Source organism: Lissotriton helveticus, chromosome 3_2 (assembly GCF_964261635.1).
Source record: "Lissotriton helveticus chromosome 3_2, aLisHel1.1, whole genome shotgun sequence".
Taxonomy (NCBI): Eukaryota; Metazoa; Chordata; class Amphibia; order Caudata; family Salamandridae; genus Lissotriton; species Lissotriton helveticus.
In genome coordinates this window covers 264503591-264529659 of record NC_136062.1, presented here as the reverse complement: position 1 = coordinate 264529659, position 26069 = coordinate 264503591, and the positions used below count along the sequence as shown (strand labels likewise).

General features: G+C 44.5%; 1 protein-coding gene across 1 annotated transcript in view; it reads left to right on the top strand.

The window, feature by feature from the left end:
• The window catches only part of ADAM10 (ADAM metallopeptidase domain 10), a 536961-nt gene that overhangs the window by 368751 nt on the left and 142141 nt on the right, over positions 1 to 26069 (top strand). The window contains exon 6 of the mRNA XM_078685166.1: positions 1943 to 2092. Coding sequence (XP_078541292.1) covers positions 1943 to 2092 — 150 coding nt within the window. The remainder of the gene's footprint in view (positions 1 to 1942; positions 2093 to 26069) is intronic.

The window sequence follows — 26069 nt, the reverse complement described above, 5'->3', positions numbered from 1 at the left end:
AACAGCGGATAGATAATCGGGACTTGTCGTTGGAACAACGCACGTACCGTCAATGCTGGAATCGAGCTCAGAAGAGGGTGGGAGCTAGGCGCCTGTATGCGCCGGAGATCCCTCTGGGCATGCTGACAGCGTTACCGCATGGCGGCGACTGGTCGCATCTACAGAGATGGGAAGAGGCGGGGGTGCAAGTGGTCGGGGACCTTTATGAAAATGGCACGCTGCTCCCATTCCAAGAACTACTAGAGCGCTTCGACATCTCGGGCGGGGGGTTTTTACTTCATGCGGCGGTCACCAGGGCAGTGCAGGCCCACTGGGGCACGGGGCTAGAGGAACCCGAGACGGCGGCTGCATGCCAATACACTATGATGTCAGCGGGTACTATCAAGGCGGTGACGTGCCTCTACAGTAGAATGGTGAGAGAGAATCTCCCTCCTCTTACATCACTGAAAGCCAAATGGGAGGTGGACCTGGGTACTGAAATACCTGACGCGACGTGGGCACAGCTTGTCCGTAGGGCTCGCAACAGCACAAGAAACGCTAGATTTCAGCTTATACACTACTATGTACTGCATAGGGCGTACATGACCCCGGGAAGGATCAGGAGGTATTTCGGCGCGGTGACAGCGACCTGTCCCCGGTGCCCGGAAGAGGGGGCCGAATTAGTGCATATGCTGTGGGCGTGCCCGGCCCTTCGGGACTATTGGCAGGACATAGGCGACGTATTGAACGAAGTAACAGAAAGGTCCATCGCCTTTGGACCGGCGGAGTGTCTTTTACACTGGTTCCCTCATACCCCCAAAAACAAAATCACGAGCAAGTTTATTGACATGGGGTTGATGGTGGCTAAGAGGGAGATCACCAGGAACTGGAAAGCGAGGGTGGGTCCGACTCCCCGGAGGTGGCGGCAGGAATTTCTGAAATGGGCGACGGCTGACAGCACACACAGGTACCAGTTTGCGCGCAGGACCCCTAGCCAGAGAGCGGAGGAAACAGCGACCTCATGGGAAGTGATGGTGCAAGCACTCAGAGATAGCGAGTCAGACGAGGGAGAGGAGGCCCCCGAGGCGGGAAGGATGGATAGTGCAAGCTGATGACCTAGGAACGGCAGGTACGCAGGGGAGACGAAGACAGCACTTCAGGAACGGAGGAATGATCGTTGCAAGGGCCCTGGACAGGTGGTGGGGGGCGGGGTGGGACAGGGGGGGGGGGGTTTAAGTTTTGGCGCAGGGGTTGGGAGTTGGGGTTCAGCGCGTTGTTCGGCAGGGTTATAAAAGTAGTCATACACACGATCCGGAAACCAGCTACTCCTTTGTCTTTAAGCATTAGGCGTGGGGGAGCCGTGAAATCATCGCCGCCCAACCCCCGGGTTGTGGGCACGAAGGCTGTGTATGAGACAACGAATCGTATTGTTTCACTGCTCAAATTTATGTTGATGACTCTCTATGCTAAGGCCTGTTTTGGTATGACTACAATAAAAATTGTTTAACAAAAAAAAAAATAGCATGTGGACTTTCTAGTTCTGCCATATATAATTCAGAAAAGGATGCAGCATTATCCTGACTCAGAATCCTTATGTTTTGTTAATATGAACTGCACCCAAAACCAGCAAACTCTGGTCTGCGATGGACGCCTTGACCATGGTGCGGTGGCGCTCGGACCTTACAGTCCTGCGTGGCCACACTAATGCTAGCACAGTGCTCTGCCAATGTAGCAGATCCTTTTTTCGCTGTTTTCTTCTTTCCCTGAAGCCCAATTTATTCTTCCCTTATCAGCCCATTCCTCTACATGCGATGCATAAGTACAAAATTCAAATCAATTATGTGCATGAGCAAACTGCAGTGTATTTGCTTTTGAAAAACATGACCACGGGGGAGCCAAGTTTAATCTCGCTGCTAGCATCTAATTCGTAATTTGTGAAAATTCTGCGTCTGTTCCTTGGCAGAAACCGTTTGAAGAGCATGATGACGAAGGACCACAGATTTTAAGAAGAAGGCGTGCAGCTCAAGCTGAAAAAAACACCTGCCAGCTTTACATTCAGACTGATCATCTCTTCTACAAATACTACGGGACCAGGGAGGCCGTGATTGCTCAGGTACCCTGTTGAGTTGATTAGTACATTTGTGGCTAGTCTGTGGTTCCTCTCACTTTTAATTGTTGACCTGCTGCATAAATCTCCTTGAGTATCAGAGTGTTCATACCAGCCTTTGTCTACACTCAATACATTTCAACATAATTTGTCTGTGTGTTGTATGGCTCTGAAAAGACGTTTTAAGTCATGGACAAGGTGGCCCTTTTCCCAGAACTCACCTTCCAAGGCCCCCCTTCCCCCTTGGAGGGAGGTGGGGGAGGAGGATTTAATAGGGACGGTCGAAGTTCTTGCAATAATAATGTTGCTTGAAAAAAAAGTGTTTTTCCTCCTAGTCCCTAAGCATGTAAGCATGCGTAACAGAAAGTAGGGCCAGATTTACTAAGGGTTTGCACCAGAGCAAAGTGACAGAAAGCTTCTCAAACTCTTGCAATGATATTTACTTTCCAGTCTAAAAGGTATTTTGCAGTTGAAAGGTGCTTTTCTCAACGAAAATGGTGATTTGCGTCACAGGGATGTGCTTTTGGTCTATTAGTGGAAGCACCTATAGTTTTTCACACAACCCATCTAAGATGCCCAAACTGGGCTTTTTAGAGAAAAAAAATGTCTATTTGAAACCGAAATTAACATGGAAAAAGGTTTTAGTTTCTCCAAATGTTGCATGTCTTCTGCACTGTGTGCACCCATCCAACGTGTGGAATGTTTCAGAATGTGTCTAGACACAGGATTTTGTACTGGAAGGGTAAGGTTGCAATATAAATCCTATGCTAGACCGCATGCACACACCTCTGCACCATGGTGCAATGCTTATGCGTGGTGCTAGGCAGGCTGTTTGGGCACCAGCGCAGGGGTAGTGAGCAGAAGCAGACCATTTTTAGGTTTCGCCTGCACAGTGCTTGCAAAATCTTATGTAAACAGAAAAAAAATTCTTACAATGGGCTTGGAGCCAGCCCATTACTTACCATTGGCCTCCACGCACCCTCATTTCCTTGCTTCTTGGTGGTCGGTGCCTCCTCCTCGCCTCAGCCTTCATTCTTGGGCTTTTTGTGTTTCCCTGCCGTGGAGCACGAATCAAGTACAGATTCCTGTCTGCGGCCAGTGTCCTTCAACCGGCTGCAGGTCTATTTTATTGATTAATTTTTAAAATTTCATTTTTTTACATATTTGCACTCTTATAAAGTTCATATGCCTGCAGTCCCTCTTCCTTCACATGTTCTCCTCCTGCTATCCGTTTTAACCTCCTGCTGTATGTTTTGTTTTCCCACCTCGCCCTCCTACCTCTCCCGCTGTTCGTTCTGTTTCTCAACCCCCCTCCTACTGCTGTCTGTTCTTTTTTCCCCTCCCTTATGTTGCTTGCCTCTTCTCCGAACCCCCCACGCTATTTTAAGTCATTGCGCAGCAGCACAGACTGCTGTGCAACATGGCTTAAATTAAAGCAAGGCACTAGACCCGGTCAACGCTACCTGCTTCATACCTTTTTTCCCCTTTATTCTAAGCCATGTTGCACAGCTAGTGCTGCTGTACATAATGTTAAAAAAAAATACCTTAACGGAGCTAATAGATCTCACATAGGCAAAAATCTATAGGCGTTGCCAATGCTTGTTAATAAATATGGCTCTGGGATGCTTTCTCCACCTTGCGCAGCACCTCTGGTTGCTGTGCCGTGTTGCGCTAACAAATAATAAATCTGCCCCACAGTGTGCATGCCGAGCTTGTTCAGCCTTGGCCATCGCATTCTCAGGTAGTTGGTGGTGATTAAATTGACAAATAATCTTTGTCTTTTCTCACCCCGTATGTTTTCTAATGTAACCCTTTCTCGGTCTCTCTCAATGCCTTGATACTCTGGCTCAGATCTTTGTACCTCACCTTTGTCTTCCACACTTCTCGCTCAATATAACTTACTCGCCTTAGTCTCTCTCTACTTCTTTCATGACTGGGTTCTTCCACTCTCTGTTCCTACATCTTTATCCACCACTCTAGATCTCCAACCTTTTCAGCAATATGAGTCTCTTATGTTCAATGAAAATCATCCCAAGCTACTAATCTTATTAGTGCCATTACCATCAGAATAGATTATTGTAGTGGCCACTCTATGCAAGATCACCAGCCGTGATCACCTCATTGCAGGATCACCAGCAGTAAGGTATACAAGGCTTTGCCAATTTGTAATGCCTCTACAAGGGTAATTCATAACCGCCACAGCTGCGATGCCCCTGGCACCAAGGTCATAATGCCAAGGTGATATTATTAATATATCCCCAATGCTGCATGATGAATCATTTTCTAGTTTTAAATATATTTTGGACATTCTGGGCTATACAGACCTTTTTTATCTCAAATTCTCATTTTCTAATTTTGGTATGCGTATATTAATCCATCCAAGCCTAAGCTTCTAATTTATCAGGCCGGGCTGCACACAGCATAACTACTCACGGGTAGGTGAAGAGCTACCGGTAGCTCACAAGCTACTCGGAGAAGCCTGCTCTAGATCCCTTAGTCTTTTCTCTGTCTTTACTCTCTCTACCTCATCCCTTCTCTTTGGCCTCAATGCATTTTTCCCTCCATCATTCCTGTATCTCTCCATCATGTTATGTTATGTTATTAAAAATTTATAAAGCGCGCGTACGCCCAGGGGCTTCTTGGCGCTGGTAAGATAAAAAACATAACAAGAGGTGAGTCTGCCGGAAGAGTTATTTCGGGTAAGCTTTTATGAAGAGGTGAGTTTTAAAAGCCTTTCTAAAGGCAAGGAGGTCTTTACTCTGTCTGAGGGCTAGTGGTAAAGAGTTCCATAGGGTGGCTGCCAGGAAGTGGAAGCTGCTGCCGCCTTGTCGTTTTTTCTTAAAACGAGGAACTTCTAAAAGGTCTTTGTGGGCAGATCTTAGATTCCGTGAAGGGACATATCTACCGATCAGCTGTCTGATAAATAGGGGTCCCTTGCCTTGCAGAGCCTTAAAGATAATGCACCCGGCTTTGAATTCGGCTCTTTGAGCCACGGGTAGCCAGTGCAAACTCTCCAGGCCTGGTTTGATAGATTCCCATTTGGGTACTTTGCAGATCAGCCTAGCGGCCTGATTCTGCAGGTACTGTAGTCTTTTGAGTTGTCCTGCGGGTTATGTTATTCGCTCCTCACATAACCCCATGTCTACCTTTTTACCTCTTCTTTCTCTCGCTGCCTCTCTTCATATCTCTGCTACCTTACCAATCTCTCAGCCCTTTCTCTACCTCACCACTCCCTCTCTCCTTTCTCATTCCTCTTTCTACCTTGCATCTCCCTCACTACCTCACCCTATCTCACTAGTCACTAACTACCTAATCAATCAGTTTATCTCACTATCAGTTTGCTACCTCACCTTTCCACCCCTCTTTCTCTGTTCCCCTTCTTTCCCCTCGAAATATATTACTCCTTTCTGGCTACCTCGGTTGTCCTCATCTACCCCATTTTCTCAATCATCAACTTCTCTCTCGCCCTCTCTCGCCCTCTCTCTCCCTCTCTCCCTCTCTTTCCCTCTTTCTCTCTCTCTCTCTCCCTCCCTTCCTCCTTCTCAATTTAAACTCACCCTTCCACCTTAACTATCTCATTCAGCCACCTCCTTTATAGATCTGACCATCTCTTCCCCCTTTTCTGTTTCACAACTCTCTACTTCTTTATAGAGCTCACCTTTCTCTTTTTCACTTACGCCTCTCAGCTTTCTCTTTGTGTTCTACAGCACATTTCTCTTCCTACCGTTCAACCTTAACTCTGCCGCACTCTCTTCCCCACTGCTCTTTTTTAGGTCTCGCCTGTCGATGCGCATGCGCATCGAGCAAGCGAGACTATAGGGGCTCATCCACTCTTTATCCACACTGCAAGGAATCGTGGCGATTCCTTGCAGTGCCCGTGACTTTTAAGGTCAATGCGCATGCGCATTAAGCTTATGCGCATGCGCATTGACCTTAAAAGTCACGGGCGCGTGCATGTCCGTCTTTGTTTACCCGCTCCGCCCCCTCCCGCCGTGTCGCCTTGCCTACTCTCTTCCACAGCCTCCCCCAGCTCCGCCCCCTCACTACTTGATTGCAAGGCCGCTAGGCCGTGCCTCCCCTACTCTCCTCCCCCCTCCTCCTCTCCTCCCCTGCCTGCCTGCCGCTAGCCTTGCCTACTCTCTCTCGCACCCTCCCCCAGCTCCGCCCCCTCACTACTTGATTGCACGGCCGCTAGGCCGTGCCTCCCCTACTCTCCTCCCCCCTCCTCCTCTCCTCCCCTGCCTGCCTGCCGCTAGAAAGCATGGGATACTGTGCTGCCTTAACTATTTGCTATGGCCATGTTAAAATCAGAGCCAAGTCGTAAATATACATTTTTCCACACCACTGTTTTTTCGATAAAAACGTGATTATTCACAGTTTACGCTGCTAATCCGTGACCAAACAGACAATATGAAGCTCTGAGTCTATTCTCTTCCTAGCGTGCTGTGACTGCCTCCCCCGCTGTATCCCCTCACCCCCCCCTCCCCCCCCCCTGCTGTATCCCCTCACCCCTGGTCTCTCCCCACGTCTCTCCGTTGCTCTCCCCTCTGCTGTCGCTCTCTCTCTCGCTCACTCCCCGGCTCTCTTCTTGCCTTGCTGCTGCTCTGCCTCTTTGTGTCTGATCCCAGGCTCACATGTCGGAGCTGGCAGCCCCCGCGGCTAGTTCCTATCTGTGCGACAGCATTTTTAATTTAACACAACCGCCTTTGATGTTTTCAAATATTTATAGCCAGCTTCAGAGCACTGCAGAAGTGTTTCCATTCAGATGGAACGGCTCGGCTCGCTCTCCTCGTGCAGGCCCTCTTAAACTCGGATCCCGCGGGATTTAGTTCACGCGAAATTCTCTCCGTGTCTCGTGCTTTTCTGTCTCTTTAACTTTTACTTTCCTTTCACAGCCTGTCATATGTTGTTGGACTCTCCCAGAAATAGCTAATGGATCGAAATATCAGAATATACAGAAAATCGAAAACTGCGACCAAGAAAAGCTCGTGCTGAGAAGTAAATCTTTAAATCTAAGAAGGACTTTGCGTGCTTTACAAGTGTTTACAGGGGAACAGCGTAGAACTGCACAGTTAATTTGATAGTACAAGCACATGCAATGGATGCACTTATTTCATATCTGTTTAATCCGTTCATTTTAATTCCTTTGGTCGCTTTAGTTCTAGTCATTATTTCTTTGCCTCTCCGATTGCGCTCTTCAATTACCCTCCACGCCCACAATTTATTTTTCTCATTCTCTGTAGTACTCTGCCAATTCTCACAATGTCTACCATTTTTCGAACCCCGCCTCCCCCCTCCCTCCCAGCCTCCACAGTTTCCGCTCTTCCAATATTCTGAATATTTCTGAATTGTTTCGTTTCTCTCCCTGTATGGAAGTGTGAAGTTTAGAAACTACCTGAAAACGTGGTTATTGAAGCAGGCTGTACACTCACCCTCAACCCCTCACTCAGCCTCACTCTCACTCATCCTCACTCACCCTCAACCCCTCACCCTCACTCACCCTCAACCCCTCACCCTAACTCACCCTCACCCTCACTCACCCTCAACCCCTCACTCACCCTCTCACCCTCAACCCCTCAACATCAACCCCTCACCCTCACTCACCCTCACCCTCACTCACCCTCACTCACCCTCACTCACCCTCACCCACCCTCACCCACCCTCACCCTCACTCACTCACCCTCACTCACCCTCACTCACCCTCACCCTCACTCACTCTCACCCTCACTCACCCTCACTCTCACTCACCCTCACTCACCCTCACTCACCCCCGCTCTCACTCACCCTCAACCCCTCACCCTCACTCACCCTCAACCCCTCACTCACCCTCACTCACCCTCACCCACCCTCACCCTCACTCACCCTCACTCACCCTCAACCCCTCACCCTCACACAGTGCAATAGGTCTCGGAGCATTTGAGTTAGAGCTTTTAGAAATGTTTATGGCTTTTTTTTTTAATTCTTTAGCATTGGCTACAGGAAACAAAAATGCTAAAGATTTACACAAAAACCCATAAACAATTCTAAAAGCACTAACTCTAATGCTGCGAGACCTATTGCATTTCCAATGCTTGTACTCATCTGCCTCTATACATGTCTTTCTCCCTATCACTATCTGCAGCATGCTAAAGACCTCACGTATTCCTCTACCTCTTTTTCCCTGCCTGTATCTTCCTTTTTGTTTCTCTCATTATCTTTCCTTGTGGCAGCATCACCTTTCATTATTTACTTCTCTCCCAACCTCGCAAATTTCTGGACTTCATCTCTATATGTACCTCCTTCTGGTGTGGCTCACCGGTTAGAGGCGGCAGGCCTGAGAGCAGAAGTCAGCCTGGGACCAGGGTTCAATTCCCGACGCGGCAGGGTCGTGGACCTTGGTCAGCGGACTCGATAATTCTCGCTTCAGTGCTTACTCTAATCAGGGGTTCCACTCGGCAACTCTGGGCATTAGCTTGCCTAATCTCCACAACGGCCCCACCAATTCCGGGGATGCCTGGCTCCACCTTGGGGACTCCCAGCAAGGGACCATCCCACAGGGAAAGCCAGGACGGGTTCCCCAGAGTTATACAGCGCCGGGACGCCCCGTTGCTGGGGCAGCTGTGCGCTTTACAAGTATACTACATTTACATTTACATTTACCTCTATTTCACATCTCACTATACTATTCTCTTTGTGTCTCTCCATCTCCTGTATCCTGCTCTGCCCCATTTCTCCTACTCCTCAGGATCACAGGTAACTGTGAAGCTAGAGCAGTACACAGAGGTGAAGAGGGTCCAGGCTGAAGAAGAGAAATTATGAGAAAGTAATGAGATTATAATCTAAGGAATGGCCAGATATCCTCAGAGCGGCTCTTGAATTTTCAATGCTGCAACAAGAGCGCTAGTAGTGAAGGGGGATAGATTTGTGATTAAAAGCTAAAATCGCAATCGATATGGGCACATGTCTTTAATATTGTCACCCTTGGGAGTTCACATCCACATAAAAAATATAGATCCAAGCTTTTAAAGTGATTTCCAAAATGCTGGCACAAGCTTTCTTTTGCCGCTGTTTGGCTGGCAGACCCACGAAGATTGAGCTTTATCTATTTTTTGCGTGGCCCTGTTTCTAAAGTTTGAACATGTAATTCAGTAAGGTTTGGCATTCTGAGGACTTGCATGAGGAGACATGGGGTAATAAATTAAAAGTTGCTCCAACGATGGGGGGGGGGGGAGGGTGTGGTGGGGGAGGGAGGGGGCAAAATCTAAAAGCTGTTAACCACAACGGGCTACAAAAGATTACCACATGTACTTCAATTTTAATATTTACATCAGAACAACTTTTGTGCATCACTACACTACAGATCAACATCCAATCACCCGTGTTAGCACCCTCTAAGCAATCGTACTCCCCTCCCCCCTTTATAAACTGGACGATAGGAGATGATATTCTGGTCATTTAAGAATGTATTAGGCCCCCAGTAAAATAGATTATGCATTGCAAGCTTTGTTCACCCTAAGATAAGTGTCCTGCAGAGAGTGCTGTTCACTGCTCAGATCATTAAGAGCTCGCATTACAGAGCGTGTTCGTGTTCCATAAAACGTTTATCAGTAGAAGGGAGATTTAAGAGCTGCCGGGGAATCAGTACAAGGTACCTAGAAACTGGAAAACCGCAGCAATTTATTCCACTCACAGGAAATGAAGCAAACTCTGTGTTGCTGTTCAATGAGGTACCGGTTCGCAGCATTTTAAGATATTGTTCTTCTCTTGTAATTCCTCGGCAGAACTAAACACTTCCCAGTCTCGCAGGCCAGCTCGGCCACTCCCTTTTTCTCCTGAATTTATTAAGGCAACTGCAAAGAACTCTTGGCGCCAGGGCATTGGTGAAAGCGCGAAGTGCATCAGAGACTTGCTTAATATGTAGTTGCCTTTAGCATAAATCTGCAGCAGCTTGGGCTCCTGCAATCTTTACTCAGCTCGCCGTGCCCAGTGGTGAGGTATAGGTCAGGGCAGCTCATAAATAAAAATCTATAAGCGGCTTCTGTAAAGGAATTATTGCCACGAATGGTATTTCTCCACATTCAGTTTTCCAGAGCTCCGTCTTTTGCCCTGCTGAGTGTGAGAGAAAGAACAAGGAAGTGAGTGAATCTTTGAAAGAGTAAAAAGTTAGTGCAAGCAGAACTGGCATAGGAAATGTCAGAATTAACATAGCAATAGAAGTGGGCAACAAAGAGATAGTCAATAAGATTGAGAGAAAGTGATTGAAAAACGAAATATTAGAAAATGGCTAGTAACACTGTAGCGGATGAAGTGGGTGAGAATGTGAGCAGAAAGGAATTAGGGTAGGGTGAATGTTGAAGTTAGAGTGCACTGTGCAAGTGTGAGGAAGTATTTTAAGGAATTTAGAGAGGAAGGGCACGTGTGAAATGTGGGGAGACACGGGGAAGTAGACAGCTAGAGCAAGAAAGATTGTAGGACTAACCAGGCCTACAACTAATTATTTTAAATCAGTTTGACATAATTTCTGTGATTTTGTCGGATGTGTCCGCTTGTGGAGATTGAAGTTTCGAGGCCATTATGTTATGGACAATTGTAATGTATTTTGTTTATTCACCTTAACTTCGTTTCGAAAATTCCTGACATCTTGTTCCTCCCCTCCTGAAAACCTTCCACACTAAACCCTTCCCTCCTCATTACTATCTATAAGATCATAGATCTGTCGATTCTATAAGATCACACATCTATAGATTAATTTCTCTCCAAACTCCCAAGCATCTGGTACTTTACCAGTGTTGGTTTTCTCGCGGTGCCCCATCCAGAAAAAACACTTTGTTTACTTCAGTCACAGGCTACCTCAGTTTATATAGCTGATCGGATTCATTTTTTCTTGATCCATTTCCAGCTTTTGATCGGATTTAACATCCTGCTCTTCGAGCTGGTCCTCCACGTCTCTGCTTCTTCATGGTTTCCCATGACCACTGCGCCTCTGGCCTGGTCGCCCCCCTGCTCCTCTCCTCCCTCGCCTCAGAGCCCCTGCTGCCAGAGTTCTTCTCCGCCGACGCCGACAGCAGCGCCCCAGCCCCCGCTGGTCCTCCACGTCTCTGCTTCTTCATGGTTTCCCATTAGATCAGGTCGTTCCTTTTCTGTGGCTTGGTTTGGCATGATTTTCCCACACTCGCCTCAATCCCTCTTGAATTTCCCAGCGATCTGCCACTTGTCTGACGTGTATATGAAAAAAAAGTTAGACTTCTAATTCTCTCTTCACAGAAAGATGAAAGCAGTGTTGAATTAATCCTGTTTGGTGCATGCCTTCTCAACCCCATGAGAGATCAAATTCCAATCTTAGCTCCCTATTTCTAAGCCTAGACTTTTTGTTTGGTGTATCCCCTCCTCTGCCTTTCTCCTTTTAAATTTGTAATCGTGGTACCTTACTTGAGTTAGTCTTTATCAACTTGCTTTTCCTTAGTTTGCTCACATGTTCTAATTTTACCCGTACGATGTTTTTGAAATCCAGCCTTCTTATCTTCTGATTGCTCCTCTCTTCTCCCACTTCAGGCTGTTCTACTAACGTTTTTGATCCACTACGATTTTGTTTTGCTGGGTTCCTCTTCTGTTTTAAATGTTGCTCCCTCGTCAGTGTCTTCAAATATATTCCAGAATCTACTCTCCTTTCTTGTATTCCCTCATTAACCTTCTTGCGTGTCATTCGCCCCACCATGAACATTTTTGTCCATTTATTCCTTGTTTCTCAATTATTCTGAACTTTGCAACTCATTTCTTTACTCCCCATCTGTCTTCTTCATTAATTGAAAAACTGTCTCTCGCTTGTTATTCATGACCTCTTATTTTCTAAAGTGATTCCCAATGTTGTAACTCGTTTTAAACTACTTCAATATGTAAATAGCTTTTTTTCTTCAATTTTACACGTTCCTTTGGTTAGATCTTTGCTGCAGACACGTCCTGTGACCTGCAACAAAGTGTTCAAATCCATCCAAGGCCAACTCTGCCTTCCATCCTATTCAGGTTGGTAAATCAAGTAACATTAAACGGTAACACCAGTTACATACAGTGCTATGTAAAAAAAAGACATTGCTACAGACGCAACAATGCAAGTTGTGTGGAAATAAGATTTGCCTTCTCTTATCAAAATGTATTTTAATCGAACTGTCAAGTGCCTGCATTTTGGTGAAGAAAGGCAGTTTCAGAAAGTCAAAGTGGATTGGCCAATGCTGAACTTCAAAGAGCTCTTCCCCAGTGGCTGTGAAGCATTCAATTTTCCGACCAAGTTAGTCCTTTAGATGTATATAGTTTTCCTGAACCAGGGCTTTATAGCAACCCACGATTTGTATGATCGGTGAAACACAATACCACTCTTAATCGTGTTACTGCAACCTTTAAAATGGCAATGACCAAACCTCCAAATTTACCACTGGTTGTGCATGAATATAATATTGATACTCTGCTGTTGGCATAGTACTGTAGAATTAGTATAGATTAACTATGCAGTATCCGGCCACTTAAGTGCAAAAGTAATGGAATAGCAAATCAGAATGCCACAACTGCAGCTTGGCTTGTATAGTTGAACCATAATTGGTATTATAGGTGCAGCAGAGCACTCTAAAGTTCTAGGCGACTGCCAACCCAAGTCTGCCTGGTCATGCTGGACTACCGACAAAAGCAGACAAGATTTTTCAGCACCCCAGTACCTTGTCCTAGAACAAGTGAGTGTACAGTGGGACTAGGAATGTGGCTAGGTCTCTTTTATGATCTACATTGGCCGTAGGGCGCATATTGCTGGTAGTCCTGAATGATTTTATCTCAAGAAGCCCTTTAAAACACCTTCCTATAGCAGGCATGACCCAATGGCACCCAGTTGAAGACACGTTAGACTGTGCCACTGGTAACAGAATCCTCAAAATGTGCAGGCCTTTGCAGGACCTCTTACAAAAATGATTCCCCATGTTTATTTGTATCAGCATTCTTGTTCTACAAAAGATGCTAAGTCTAACACATGCCCTTCCAGTTTGGCCCTAAATGCAACAGCAATTCCCTGTGGTCCGATTACCTAGGGTGTTTATAACCGGTCTACCAAGAGACCACAAGGAATCAAACTGCTCTGCTTGCTAAGCCTTTACAAACACTACCCCCAGAAACCAGACTTACCAAATCTACTGCACTGTTCAAAAAGGAAGTAAAGGCGATCCTCATGGAAAAATTCACATGAGCCTCTCTGACATTCACGACCTATAGAGACGCAAACAGACAATCTACATCGCACGTTGGCTCTCTCCGCCCGCACCGATATCTGTATTTATGTACTGTGTACTGCTGTATTTTGTTTTTATATCTCATACTGCTTGATATATACTGCTATTGTATACTGTTTTTGTATAAATTTTCATTGCTTGTAAAGCGCTCTGATATCCGCAAGGATCTGGTTCGCGCTATATAAAACTTTAAAAATAAATAAATACTGAAAAGGTAATGCCATTTGAAAGCTTTTATACGTATGATAATGTTTTAAGTCCAGTGAAGAACTGTTATTCTACTTCTCATTTCCTTTTAGGCCATATGGGTGTATAAGACTGTCTTTACGGACCATGTTTCCTGTCCAATAGCGTAGCAAGGATGTCATGGGCCCTGGTGCAAGCAAGGAAACTGTCTCCTTGGACTGTTGTTGGGGTGATAAAATATGGGCAATATGAGAGATCATTGGGCCCCTTTGGGACCTGGTGCCATTGCACCTGCTACACCAGTGGAAGCTAAGCCCCTATTCATGTCCCTTCTAAGGGCTTTATTAAGAATTCAGCGGTCTTCCTGCGGCACTGCCACCGTTCCGTCTGCAGGACGACCGCCATGGCGCGCCTGCCCACCAGATTCTGAGTTAAATCCAGGGTGGTCAGTGCTGCAACAGTCTCGCATCAGTGGGCTGTTAGGGTCATAGGAGAGCCTTACATCCAGCCTGCTGCCGTGACTGCACGGACTACATGTTCCGGCACGGTATAAAATGCATGCCACACCATTCAGGTACTGGGTTGTAATTGCATGGGGGACCAACATGTGCCCCTCTGCATGCTTCCTGTGGCCCAGACCCAGCAGGGGCCCTGTTAGGACCCCCTTTCTTGCCTCTTCGCCACCCTTTTCATTGCGGCTTCACAGCCATGAAAAGGGCAGTGAAAAGGCAACTCGTAAAACGCTAGTCGGTGCCATCAGCGGCACCGCCAGCAAATTCATGCTGGTTGCAGACCGCCAGCTCAGCGGGATCCTTGATCCGGCGGAGCCAGTGGTCTTGTGGTGGTCTAACCACCACATGAGTACTGCAAGCGGACCAGCAGTGTTGCGGCGGTCGGACTGCCACCACAAGTACGGCGCTCCTGAGGACTGCCGTACTCTTAATAAGGGCCTTAATCTGTAAGTTGGCTGCCACTAATATCCCTTTCTATAAATGAATGTGTACAGTATTACCTACAGCTACCTTCTTTCCAATAGCTTTACTTGGAAATTCGCGCTGCATAATTCCACAGCCTTGCTACACAGAATTTATGCCTTTTGGCTGACTTGCCTTAATTTGTCAGGGAAAATTACATGTACCCTAGGTGCCACAACAACGAATTTATGTTGTCCATGTACCAACTTTGCAACAAAAAAAAATACAAAAACACACCCACTTACATTATTTAGTGAAAGATATCAACCCCCAAATATGTACAGCAACATTAAAATACAGGGAAGATTACATACTTTTTTTTTTTATATAAGAGTTTCATATAGCGCAAACCAGACTTGAGACATCAGGTATCCGAGCGCTTTACATGAGCCCCAGTTTCGTTACAGAAGGACACATTAATTTTTGTTAGGCACAGGGAGATGAAGTGATTTGCTCAGAATCTCAGATGTTGCGTATCGTTGCCGAGATTCAAACCGGGTTCTTCAGCTTCGAGGTCGAACGCTTTAGCCATAAGGCTACATCCTCATAACCATATATGCTTGAGCGAGGCCTACATTGCTGAAACGCGTTGAAAGGACTGGTGATAGTTGGATAATAAATGACAGTTCGGCCTTCCAGTGTGCTTGTGTCTTCCGTTTGTGGATTTAAACGTTTGGAACTGTATATTGGCACCTCATGGGACACCACGCAACACCTTAATAGGGCAGCGCACCCCAAAGCGGATGCAGTAATTCTTCATAACCATATATGTATAGAACTATTATAATTATGGCAAATCGTGTGGTATTAAATACATTCTCTTTGTTTCAAAAATAAGACTTCGAAAACAAGAAATTAGTCCTTAGTGGGCTCATTTTGTATTTTCATGTCTGGTGTCTTGAAATATCTTCCTTAGTGGTTTTCTCCTGCCTTTCCCTTTGGTTCTGTGGGGTTGCTCTCTTATTTAGGTCTCAGCTAGCGTTGCTGCGCACATGCGCTGCTCGCTCGGCGAGATTTAATGATTTTTAGTAGTTTCAATAAAGGACTTTAAGTCCCTCTTTTCCATTGGCCGGCGTCACCGTTTATGCTAAACGGTGGTCAGCCATTGGAAAAGAGCTTTTTATGTTGTGTACTTTTGGCTTTTTCGGCCGGCCCACTTGGACGGGCTTGCCTGCTTTCCTTCTGCCGTGAAAGGTTTCTTATCTTTATGGGGCCATGTGTTTAAACACATTGCCCCTTAAAGACAAGAGATCGAGGCTTCTTTTGTTTTCCCTCTCGTAGCTCCTAAACCCCACTCTCTCTTCTGTCCCTTCCTCCCCCCTCCGTTCCAATCAATCATGGGGCTCCTTAATCTGCACACTGCGCTAAGGCCTCCGACTTTGAGTTTGTTAGGACTTGAGCCCTGACTTGCTTTTGGGGTTTTTGGACTAGTACAAAGTGTCTTCTATGGCACCTCCCGGAGCTGCCCCCTGTTCCCCGTAGATTCCAATATGTAGCATGATGTTCTGCCATAGCGTCAGTGCAGTAAACCAGGCGCGTCAGCTCTCCCCTTTTAAAGCGTGACGTGGCACACCACGGCGAGAAGGCGGAAATGCCCCGCTGGTGCCAGCGCCAGGGGGAGGCCAGCTGACCAGCAGCGAGGCATTCATTCCGCGTGCCTCTCCAGTTACCGCATCCAGACGAATTTTAAGCCCCCACCACCCCTTCCAAGGTTTTAGTGTCCTCTTTGTTGAACAGCTCAAAGCATGTTCAGGGTGGTGATGCTTCGCGCCGCCCCAAGCAGCTGTTGAGGACTAAGGTGCCCACTGCGGCCCCTTCCCGGGAAGTGCAGTGTCTTGAGAAGCAACTGCAGGCTTCTTCCCACTTCCCTCTGTGATATGCTCTCCCTGTGTGCTTCCTCCCCACTTCCCTCCGTTAATGGCTCACCATATGCGCTTCCTCCCACTTCACTCCGTGATGTGGTCACCCATGTGTGCTTCCTCCCCACTTCTCTCCGTGACGTGCTCACCCTTGTGTGCTTTCTCCCCACTTCCCTCCGTGATGTGCTCACCCATGGGTTCTTCTTCCCCACTTCCCTCCGTGATGTTGCATTACTGCATCCAGGCTAATTTTAAGCCCCCCACCAAGGTTTTAGTGTCCTCTTTGTTGAACAGCTCAAAACATGTTTACGTTCAGGGTGGTGTTGCCTCGCGCCGCCCCAAGCAGCTGTTGAGGACTAAGGTGCCCACTGCGGTCCCTCGCCGGGAAGTGCAGCGCCTTAAGGAGCACCTGCAGGCTACTTCCCGCTTCCCTCTGTGAAGTGCTCTCCCTGTGTGCTTCCTCCCCTCTTCCCTCCGTCATATGCTCACCCTATGTGCTTCCTCCCACTTCAGTCCGTGATGTGCTCACCATTGTTTTCTTCCTCCCCACTTCCCTCCGTCAGGTGCTCACCCTGTGTGCTTCCTCCCACTTTCCTCTGTGATGTGCTCACCCATGTGTGCTTCCTCCCCATTTCCCTCCATGAAGTGCTCACCCATGTGTGCTTCCTCCCCACTTCCCTCCAGGATGTGCTCACCCTTGTGTGCTTCCTCCCACTTCACTCCGTGATGTGCTCACCCATGTGTGCTTCCTCCCCACTTTGATTAAGTTAAAGCCATTTGCTTTGCTAATGGCATTGTATAGCAAAGCAAATGGCATTAACTTTATCAAAGGCGAGACCTATTGCATTTTTAATGCTTGTATTTTTTGCCTTCATTTGTCTCAACTCTTGTACCTCTCTGCCTCTTCTGATTGGTGGCCTCAGAACCTCAATTTCCATTCTGCATGTTACTGATTGCAGAGGGGTTGCTGCATATATTTTTTTGCACACTTTGAGTGACCGGTTTGTTTTTCTTTCTTGTCATCGGTTACTTTTCTTTTTTTTTTATAACCACTTTCGGTTCAAACCTCTGGCATCATTTGAGATGATGTCCATGCTTCTCTTTTGTCTCTTTCGAATGAACCAGCAGTTCAGTGAGAAGTAGAAGACACGCTGGAAGGCGACAAGGACTAATTCCGGGCATGGTACTTTCCATTAACTTACCGCTGCTATTTTCTATTAAAGACAAACCCTTTACTTTTTCCTGTTGTCATTATTTTTTATGGCTTGTTTAATTCTTACTTGGGTAGCATAGAGAGCTTGATTAATATTCGAAAAGATATCCTTTGCTCAGCTTTAACCCAATTTCCTGATTATCCAGCCATGAAAAGAATGTGTCACATGAGCTTCTGACCTTGGTAAAGCATTCTACAATATATTTTGCCACCTGAAAAAAATGCGCATTTGAGTTCTTTTCCTCCAATGTTGTAAATTTCTATACCTTAATCGTGTACTTAGCGGATTTTGAATGCTAGTGTTTTTTTTTGTAGAGTAAAACTGCATTCACGTTTCTTTGGTGCAAAGAACCTACTCTTTTGTGCGGTTGGCAATGTAATAGAATGAATGGATAATAAATAAAGAATAAATCTCCCTAGGCTGGTTTAGCATCCTTGGAAGGTAGGATGGCTGCTTGGACAAGTTTAAATATGCTGGTTCCTCTTGTATTGTCTTCTGTAATTGGGCTAACGATCTACCATACTATTTTACACTTTACTGCAAACCTAGTCCATGTGGATATATAATATCCGCTAGTCTATGTGGTTATATAATATCCGCTCTCCCAATGCCTAACACACATTTAATTTTTGCACAGCTGTCTAAGTTTTCCTCCAACACAGGGGTGAAGTTACGAGTTTTGTTGTCTTTCCCCTATGTGAGAAGTGCAGGTTTCAGCTGGATGTGTTGTTTTAAAGGCTTGGATTAGTAAGGTGATGACTGTAGTGAAATAAAATTAGGAGAGAATGAGGACTTTTTAAAACAAAGTATTTGCCGATGAGCTGGCAGCACGGAGGGAATAACTTAAAAAAACAGAGGAGAACTCTACTCACCATAATATACAGAACTAAAAATAATTTCAACTTGGTGGACGTTTTCTGACTATATCCTTCATGCATTAGTGAGGTACCTAACCCATAGCTTTAAAGAGGACATCTCCTCCCTAAGACCATTTGTGTACAGCCGGAATGGCTTCCTGGGCCTCTTGAGATGCACGATACAAGTGAGCACTCTGAACCCTTTGAAATTGGCGACCATGGGTGCATCTTCTGTCTTCCTTATCAGACGGAAATGTTATGGCCGTCAACCATTCAACATTTGGCTAAAACAAACCATTAATGTTGCTGTCTTTCTTATTGTGCGATTGCTATTAGCTTCCTGCTTTATATTGTATTTGTTATGAAGGATTTATTTTATCCAGAGCGGTCAATAATTTAATTTACATTTGCACCCCCCCTTCTCGTTTAATGTTAGTGGGTTGTGTTTTCTCCCTATGGAGTAGATTATTAAAGGGCCACCTTAGTGTATGTAGACGTATTTATGGGGGCTGCTGGTCTCTCACTACAATGTGTAAAAAAAATGTAAAAAAAGTTTGTGGAAGGTGATGGATCTTATGAGATTTTTTTAAACATAAAATTGGTTAGGCAATATAGTGTATTCCTTTTTGGAAAAAAAACAATTTCATTTTATGATGCTATTTAGAAAAGTGTTTTATCTTTTTGCAATGTTTGTGTGTGCTATTGTCGCAACCAAATTAAGAAAATTGTTTTTGATAGCTTATGGTGAACAGAGTTTCTCAGCCACTGAAGACAAGGATACAGACTACAGGGACAACATTTTAAATGGAATTTCAACATGGTGTTTGAGTACAAAATAGGATGTTGTGTGGCAGAGCACTCAGGTGGACATTGAATAAAAAACATTGGAACAGTTAGGGTAGTATTTAAATAGTGTGCGTGTGGAGGTAAGGAACTCGGATAAGACTTAAAGGATGGAAGTAGTCTGTGTGGGTGGTGTGATGTAAAAGCTTTTGCAGTTTCACATGCCTAAGAGATTAGCAAATCCATGGTATGTGTCAGAAGTTTGGTGACTAGTGTTATGTAACTGTGGTCAGGATCATTTGGAGCTTAATCCGCTGGTAAACTACCAACTTGACTTAAAAAAAATAATAATAAAGATATAAAATAATATTTTAGCAGTAACTGTGCAAATATTTTGCTTAATAGATGGAGTGACATGAAAGGAGTAGGTGTTTGGATGCGAATTGTGCTGATTTGATCAATATCTCAAGTTTTCATTTTCCATTCGGGGTGTCAGTGTGTTCTCCAGGAGAGATCAGTCCGTGATTTGGACTTCAAATGAGAAGAAACTGACCATGATGTACCGATACTGCACAACGTTAAGGGTAGTACAGTGTTTAAACTCCCCACCTGGTGTTATTGGGTGAGAAAGTGTGTGTCTCGGTGAGAAGCGTTGGCAGTAAGGTGAGAAATCAGTTGGTAGCTTTGCGCTGTGGATGCTTTCTATTAAAGTTGAACCGGTCTATAGTAGATTTGGTAGCAGGACAGACAGACTGTTGGTAGTTGGTTCTTTAGAGCAGGTTTGAGAAGATAAATAACTCCGTTTTGATAATTGAAGCTGTCCCCACATCAGATATTATTTGGTTGTGACATTGTTACATTATGACTGACTCTGACTTGCTTACTGATCTCCTCTGAGCTTTTGCATCTTCGCAGCAACAGGCTATTTAGCCCCCAGATGTGGGAAGCAGGATAAGTTAGCATTGTTTGGAGCTGTGACAACTACTGGCTCAAGGGCAAAAACATCTCATTTCCCATTGGGCCCTATCCCTTGTTCAAGGGCCTCGTCACTAAAGCAAACCCCGATCTCCTTCAGCCGCACAATATCAGTGAATTTACAAGATGGCATCAGGGGAGAAGAAGAAGCAGTAGAAGGAGGTAGGTACATATGTCCCACTGAGAGGACCCTCTGACCTTGCCACCTGGGTCAGTAACCACCTTAAGTATTTTTCTCCTTCAGATAACTGTTAGCTGCCAATATGTATAAGGAAAATGGGACTTGATGGTTAGGGGTAGAAACTAGTTCTTTCCTCTCACTGTATCTTGGCTTGTGAAAAGCAGTTTGCATCTCTTTGAAGGCATAGGCAGCAAGAACGTTAAGGAGATGACTCCCTTCCGCAAACCAAGGAAGGGCGTTTTGGAGGGAATAAGGATGAAGATTTATCAGAATCCTTCCTTACTACTGTAGCCATTTAAAGGGGTCACTCTCTATCGGCAGCAACAGTTGGTGGTTCTGCTGCACATTTTTTCTTTGGGACGAAGAAACTGTGGAGGTTGCTGCGTGCAGCTATCATCCTATTGCTGTCAGTCTAGTACAGTTTTTGTGATGCCTACAAATTCAGCTTTCCTTTAGTTTACCCGCAGCCTCCGCCTTAGCAAACCTTGAGTTTCAACATCAGGGCTATTGTCACAGTTCCTCTTTTGATTATTTTTGAGCTCCTTGCTTCATCTTTTTCAGAGTTCCTAAAAACAAGTCTCACAACTTTATTGTAGTGTTATCTTCTCCAGAGCTCTCTGTTTTGGTGTTGCAGTTGATTCGAAAGGGAGTTTGTGTTCTATGTTGCAGCAAGCAATGGTGTATTTACAGGAAATCTGTTCATAATTAAACAACTTCACATACAGGTATGATAGGCTTAAGTTATTTCGTACATTAATAGTTAGTTTTGTAGTTGATTAATGTTTTTTTCACAATATGAAAGTACCTGGAAGTTTGGTGGGGTTGGTGTTGTAGATGACTCTTCTTACTCCTGGTTAAATATCTTTCTCTATCCACCTTGCCTTGATTCTGAGGTCATTGGCCAGCTTTTTCCTGCTTTGGGTTGGCTTTACTTGGTCCCGAGGATTTTTACGTAATGGATTTGTTATTTTTGAGTTTTTTGTGGTATTCCTTTAATCACCATACGTCAATTCCTATATGTTTTATAATTCTCCCATGAGTCTAGAGGAGGTGGTCTGTGGGTTACCGTAGTGCTTCTTGTGGTAGTGGTTGCATGCCACCCGTCATCCAGACTACCCTCTCGCCTTCTTGCTAACCTGTTCAACTACTTGAGTCAGAGTGAGGGCCGGGGAGTTGGAAGCCAGCTGGTGTTATGGGAGGCATGACATTGGGTTGTCTTGTTTTGGGAAAAATAATAATTGGCGTGTCCTGTATAAGTAAAATTCGTCGAGGTGAGTAACTTCTATGGCAATCCATTTTGTAACACTTTTTGTACAGTGTGTGCCAGTGCACCATAACACTTTATTTTTCACATTTCAGTTCTGACTTGATAACTTAAAGCTGAAGACTTCATATACATCATGTTGCACCTGCACTGTATATTTCTTATTTATAAACTAGGGCAGTGTTTTCCAAATTATTTTTAACCATGACTCACTCTTTAGAATGACAAATATTTGCAAATCGGCCACCTTTAATGGGCATGAGGTGCAGTGATTTTTTAGGTCTCGGCCTGACGTAAGCAGCGCATGCGCTGCTCTCGTCATACAAGGCTTCTTGGAATCGATAAGATTACAGAAGCCTCGTCCCAGCTCCGCCTTCAGTTTTGATTTGTGCGCGTCGTTTGGCGTCACAATTTTTTTTAATTTTTTTTTGGTAGAGTTTTATATAGCACAAACTGGACCCGAACCGAATCGGGTATCAGAGCGCTTTACATAGCACAAGTTACCTTTTTTTTTTTTTACATGAGGACACACACACACACACTTTCATTTTTAGGCACGGGGAGATAAGTGATTTGCCCAGAATCACAGGAGGTTTTGGCGTCGTTACCGAGACTGGAACCCAGATTCCGAGGTCCAGCGCCTTAGCCGTTAGGCCAACTCCTCTCCCCAAATTATGCCAAAGGCAGTGCAATGAGTGTATGGAAGGCATGTCTATAGCTGCTTGTTGCCATCCTGTCTCCTTTTAGCCACGCCCAGCGGGATTGGATCTCTTACGGCGGAGTGACACAGAAGGTTTAGTATTAGCTTGCCTGCTGCACTTTTATTGTATGCTTTTTTTGTCCTTATAGCGCGTGCACACTACTCGCGGGCTTACCTACACGCCCGCTTTCATTTTCACTGTTGCGGCTCGCAAAATCATTTCTTTATTCAAATTAGACTTTGTTCAGCTGCACGCCACAGTTGTTGTTCATTGCTGTTGCCTACTTTCACCGTGGCTCCTTTCCCCCGCCCCTCAGGCGAAACAGACGCTGCTGCTAGTTTCACCAGCTGTCCTGGTAGATTTCAGAAGATTTGCCTCGGGTCCCGGTTTTCAGTGAAGTTGGAATCAAAACCGAGAGAGCCACGTTTTTATGTGTATCAAAGCAGGAGTACGTTTGTAGCTCTTATTCAGAAGAAATGTTATCAACATGTACGATACTGAGTTTAGTTTGACTTTTTATCCATTAACTTTGTGCCTCATCTGTGTTTCTATGTTGATGAGTGCTGCCATGCTGTGTAAAATTGAAGCCCTTCTATTTATCCCAAAATGCCACGTTTTTCGGTTTTAAAAATCTGCTCACCCACGTTAAAATGCATCTGTTGGATAAATAGCCAAGCTGGTTCGTATTAGTTTCGTGTCACGCCTCGAACTAGAGACTCTCTGCTGTTTAAAATTTTGGTGGTGACATCAGCAGCGCTGTTGCGTTCCCATGTGACATGAAATGAGCTGGCATTGTAGTGACAACGAGGGGATTTCACAAGGGCCTGTGGAGCTGGAGCACATCCCACCATTCCTTGTCTCTCCGTAGCAAGATCGTCGCTGTGGAAAGCTCCCTTATCTCTTTACATTCGAAGAACAGGAAAAAGCCAGTGCTGATACTATTTATACATACAAATAAACCAATCACTCACAGCGATTGTAATAATGTTATTTGAAAATTAATTATATTTTATTTTAGTTTCAATTTTGTATTTAAAATATATTTGTGGGGATCTTTTTACTTTTGAAACATACGCTCGAAAGACAATTTTTCTCTGGACCAAACATGAATTTTTACAATTCGTAAGTGATGTGCATACATTTACATGATACATCCAAAGCTCATAAACAAAAAAAAACAAAATAATCAAAAGATTTGTGAAAGAGGTAGAAAAAATATTCTAAAAAGTTTCAGTAGAACAAAGAATAAAAAAAGAAGGGGACATACAATATCCAACCAATTTTGTGGCACAAGAGTTTAGTGTTCAGGGTGAATATTTCAATTCTTGTAATTACATATTATTTGTCAATACACCTGACACCTTATTCAATCACAGCACTTGTGGGCCGACTAGCTACTGTTGTGAAGAAAAAACAAAATTGGAATAACATCGGCTTCCCAAGAAGAGTTGTGCATTTACTATAACAAGCCTAATCTACCAGGTCCTGAGGGTAACCCTTGTAAAGAATTATATAGGGTTTGAAACGCGTGACCTTCTCTCTTTTGGCAGAAACAAGTGCTGTGATTGAGTACGGTGTCAGGTGTATTGACAAATAATGTGCAATTACAAGGATTGATTTATTCTACCTGAACCAAAAAATTGGTTAGATATTGTATGTCCCCTTTTTTTATTCTTACTTCTTCTGAAACTTTAAAAAATTTCTTTTCTACCTCTTTAACAAATCTTTTTGATTATTTTGTTTTTTTGTTTATTAGCTTTGGATGTATCCTGTAAATGTATGCACATCAGTTATGAATTGTAAATATTCATGTTTGGTCCAGAGAAAAATTGTCTTACGAGCGTATGTTTAAAAAGTAAAAAGATTCCCACATGTATATTTTAAATACAAAATTGAAATTAAAATATAACTAATTTTCAAATAAAAAGATTACAATCGCTTTGAGTGATACGAGTGATTGGTTTATTTGTATGTATAAATAGTATCAGTACTGGCTTTTTCCTGTTCTTCGAGTGTTTAGTTGGCCTAGCCTTACTGATTTTTGGCCAGAACCCTATATTGATTCTTCTCTCTTCACATAGCAGCCTTATGAGCCCCGCGCACCCAGGAATGGATGTAATGTTCATACCTTAATCACAAAGCACATTTCACAAATCCGGGAGCAGAGTCCTCTTCCAGCAGCCTCTGACAGGAGAAGCAAAGTTGTGCATTTTACAAGGAAGGAGGGGCTTCAGGTGCTAAACAAGAGAGCTGCCATGCCAGCTTCCGGGCGAGAGGTGAAGGGGCAAATACTGGGAGCAGGCACATGGAGTTGGGGCGTGAAGTGTGGAGTTAATACCAGTGACTTTAGTGCACTAGAGAAGAACGAATGCAGGCTTTAACAATGGGGGAGGGGGCATGCAGCGTTTCCATTGCTACAGGAAAGGGCTAATCAATGGTTTGGGCACTGTGAGCAGTAGGAAGGGGACCTAAAAATAAGCATTGAAAATGCAATAGGTATTGTATTTTCTAATGGTATTGTATAGCAAAGCAAATGGATTTGACTTAATAAAAGGCGAGACCTATTGCATTTTCAATGCTTGCTTTAAATGTAATAGAAAGACATGCTTTCAGATTGATGTGAAATACCAAAATAACATACTCTCTTAAAATTGTTTGTGATTCTCTCACAGCAATTGTTTGTAAAGGCAAAACCTTGTCAATGCCCTCCGATATGTCTTTATGGACTGTGGCCAAGATATTCATCTGTCCATAAAAGTGGCCGATGGTGAACTACACTGGAGTCTGGAGCTAGAAAACTTTTCAGGGTGGGGTGTTGGCTTGTGGCATTTGTTCACTAAAATCACAAGGCTTCTGAAAATTCTTGGTGTTGAAACCAGTGATTTTAACAAATTTGAAAAACCCCTTCTGCTGCAAAGTAGGGGGTGATGCCTTATATCCATGTTTGAGTTAAAACGAGACCCAGTGGTGCATTTTGGGATATATATATAATTTATATAATTTTTATATATTACAAACTCAGCCCAATGGCATTGGCGAGCTTTGCATGAGCACCAGATTACATCACAAGTTCAGATTAATTTTATTATAAGCATGGTAGATTAAGTGATTTCCCCAGAATCAAAGGGTTTTGATCCAGAATCCGCAGCCCTGGCTGTTAGGCCACATAAATATTTCTCAATATATATATATATATATATGTATGTGTAGCAACATTGGGTTTTTGGATGACTGGGGGTTGAGCCCTGATCAAGCAGCAACCACAATCCCTGTCATGGTGAAGCACAAGCCAACCCTAAATTAATCTGTGTTCAACCCTTTGATAGCTGTCACAAAGCTGTCAGGCTTAACTTGGAGGCAATGTATTCATGCAACACTTCAGAAATTGGCAAAATGAGAATACTACACAAAACGAATCCCACACCACCTTAAAAAAATCGAACTTTCTTTAATCCTACTTTGTAAATACATTGCAACTTGCTCACTGGGCTGTCCTCTGCCTGCCATAGAGGTGTCTTATATGTATTGAAAAGGAGGGTTTGCACTTATCAAGGGGTTACTTTGCCAGGTCAAAATGGCAGTTTAAAAACTGCACACACAGGCTGCAATGACAGGCTGGAGACGTGTTTAAAGTGCTACTTAAGCGGTTGGCACAGTCAGTGGTGCAGCCTACTAGTAGCATTTAATTTACAGGGCCTGGGCACAGGTAGTGCCACATTATTAGGGACTTATAAATAAACTAAATA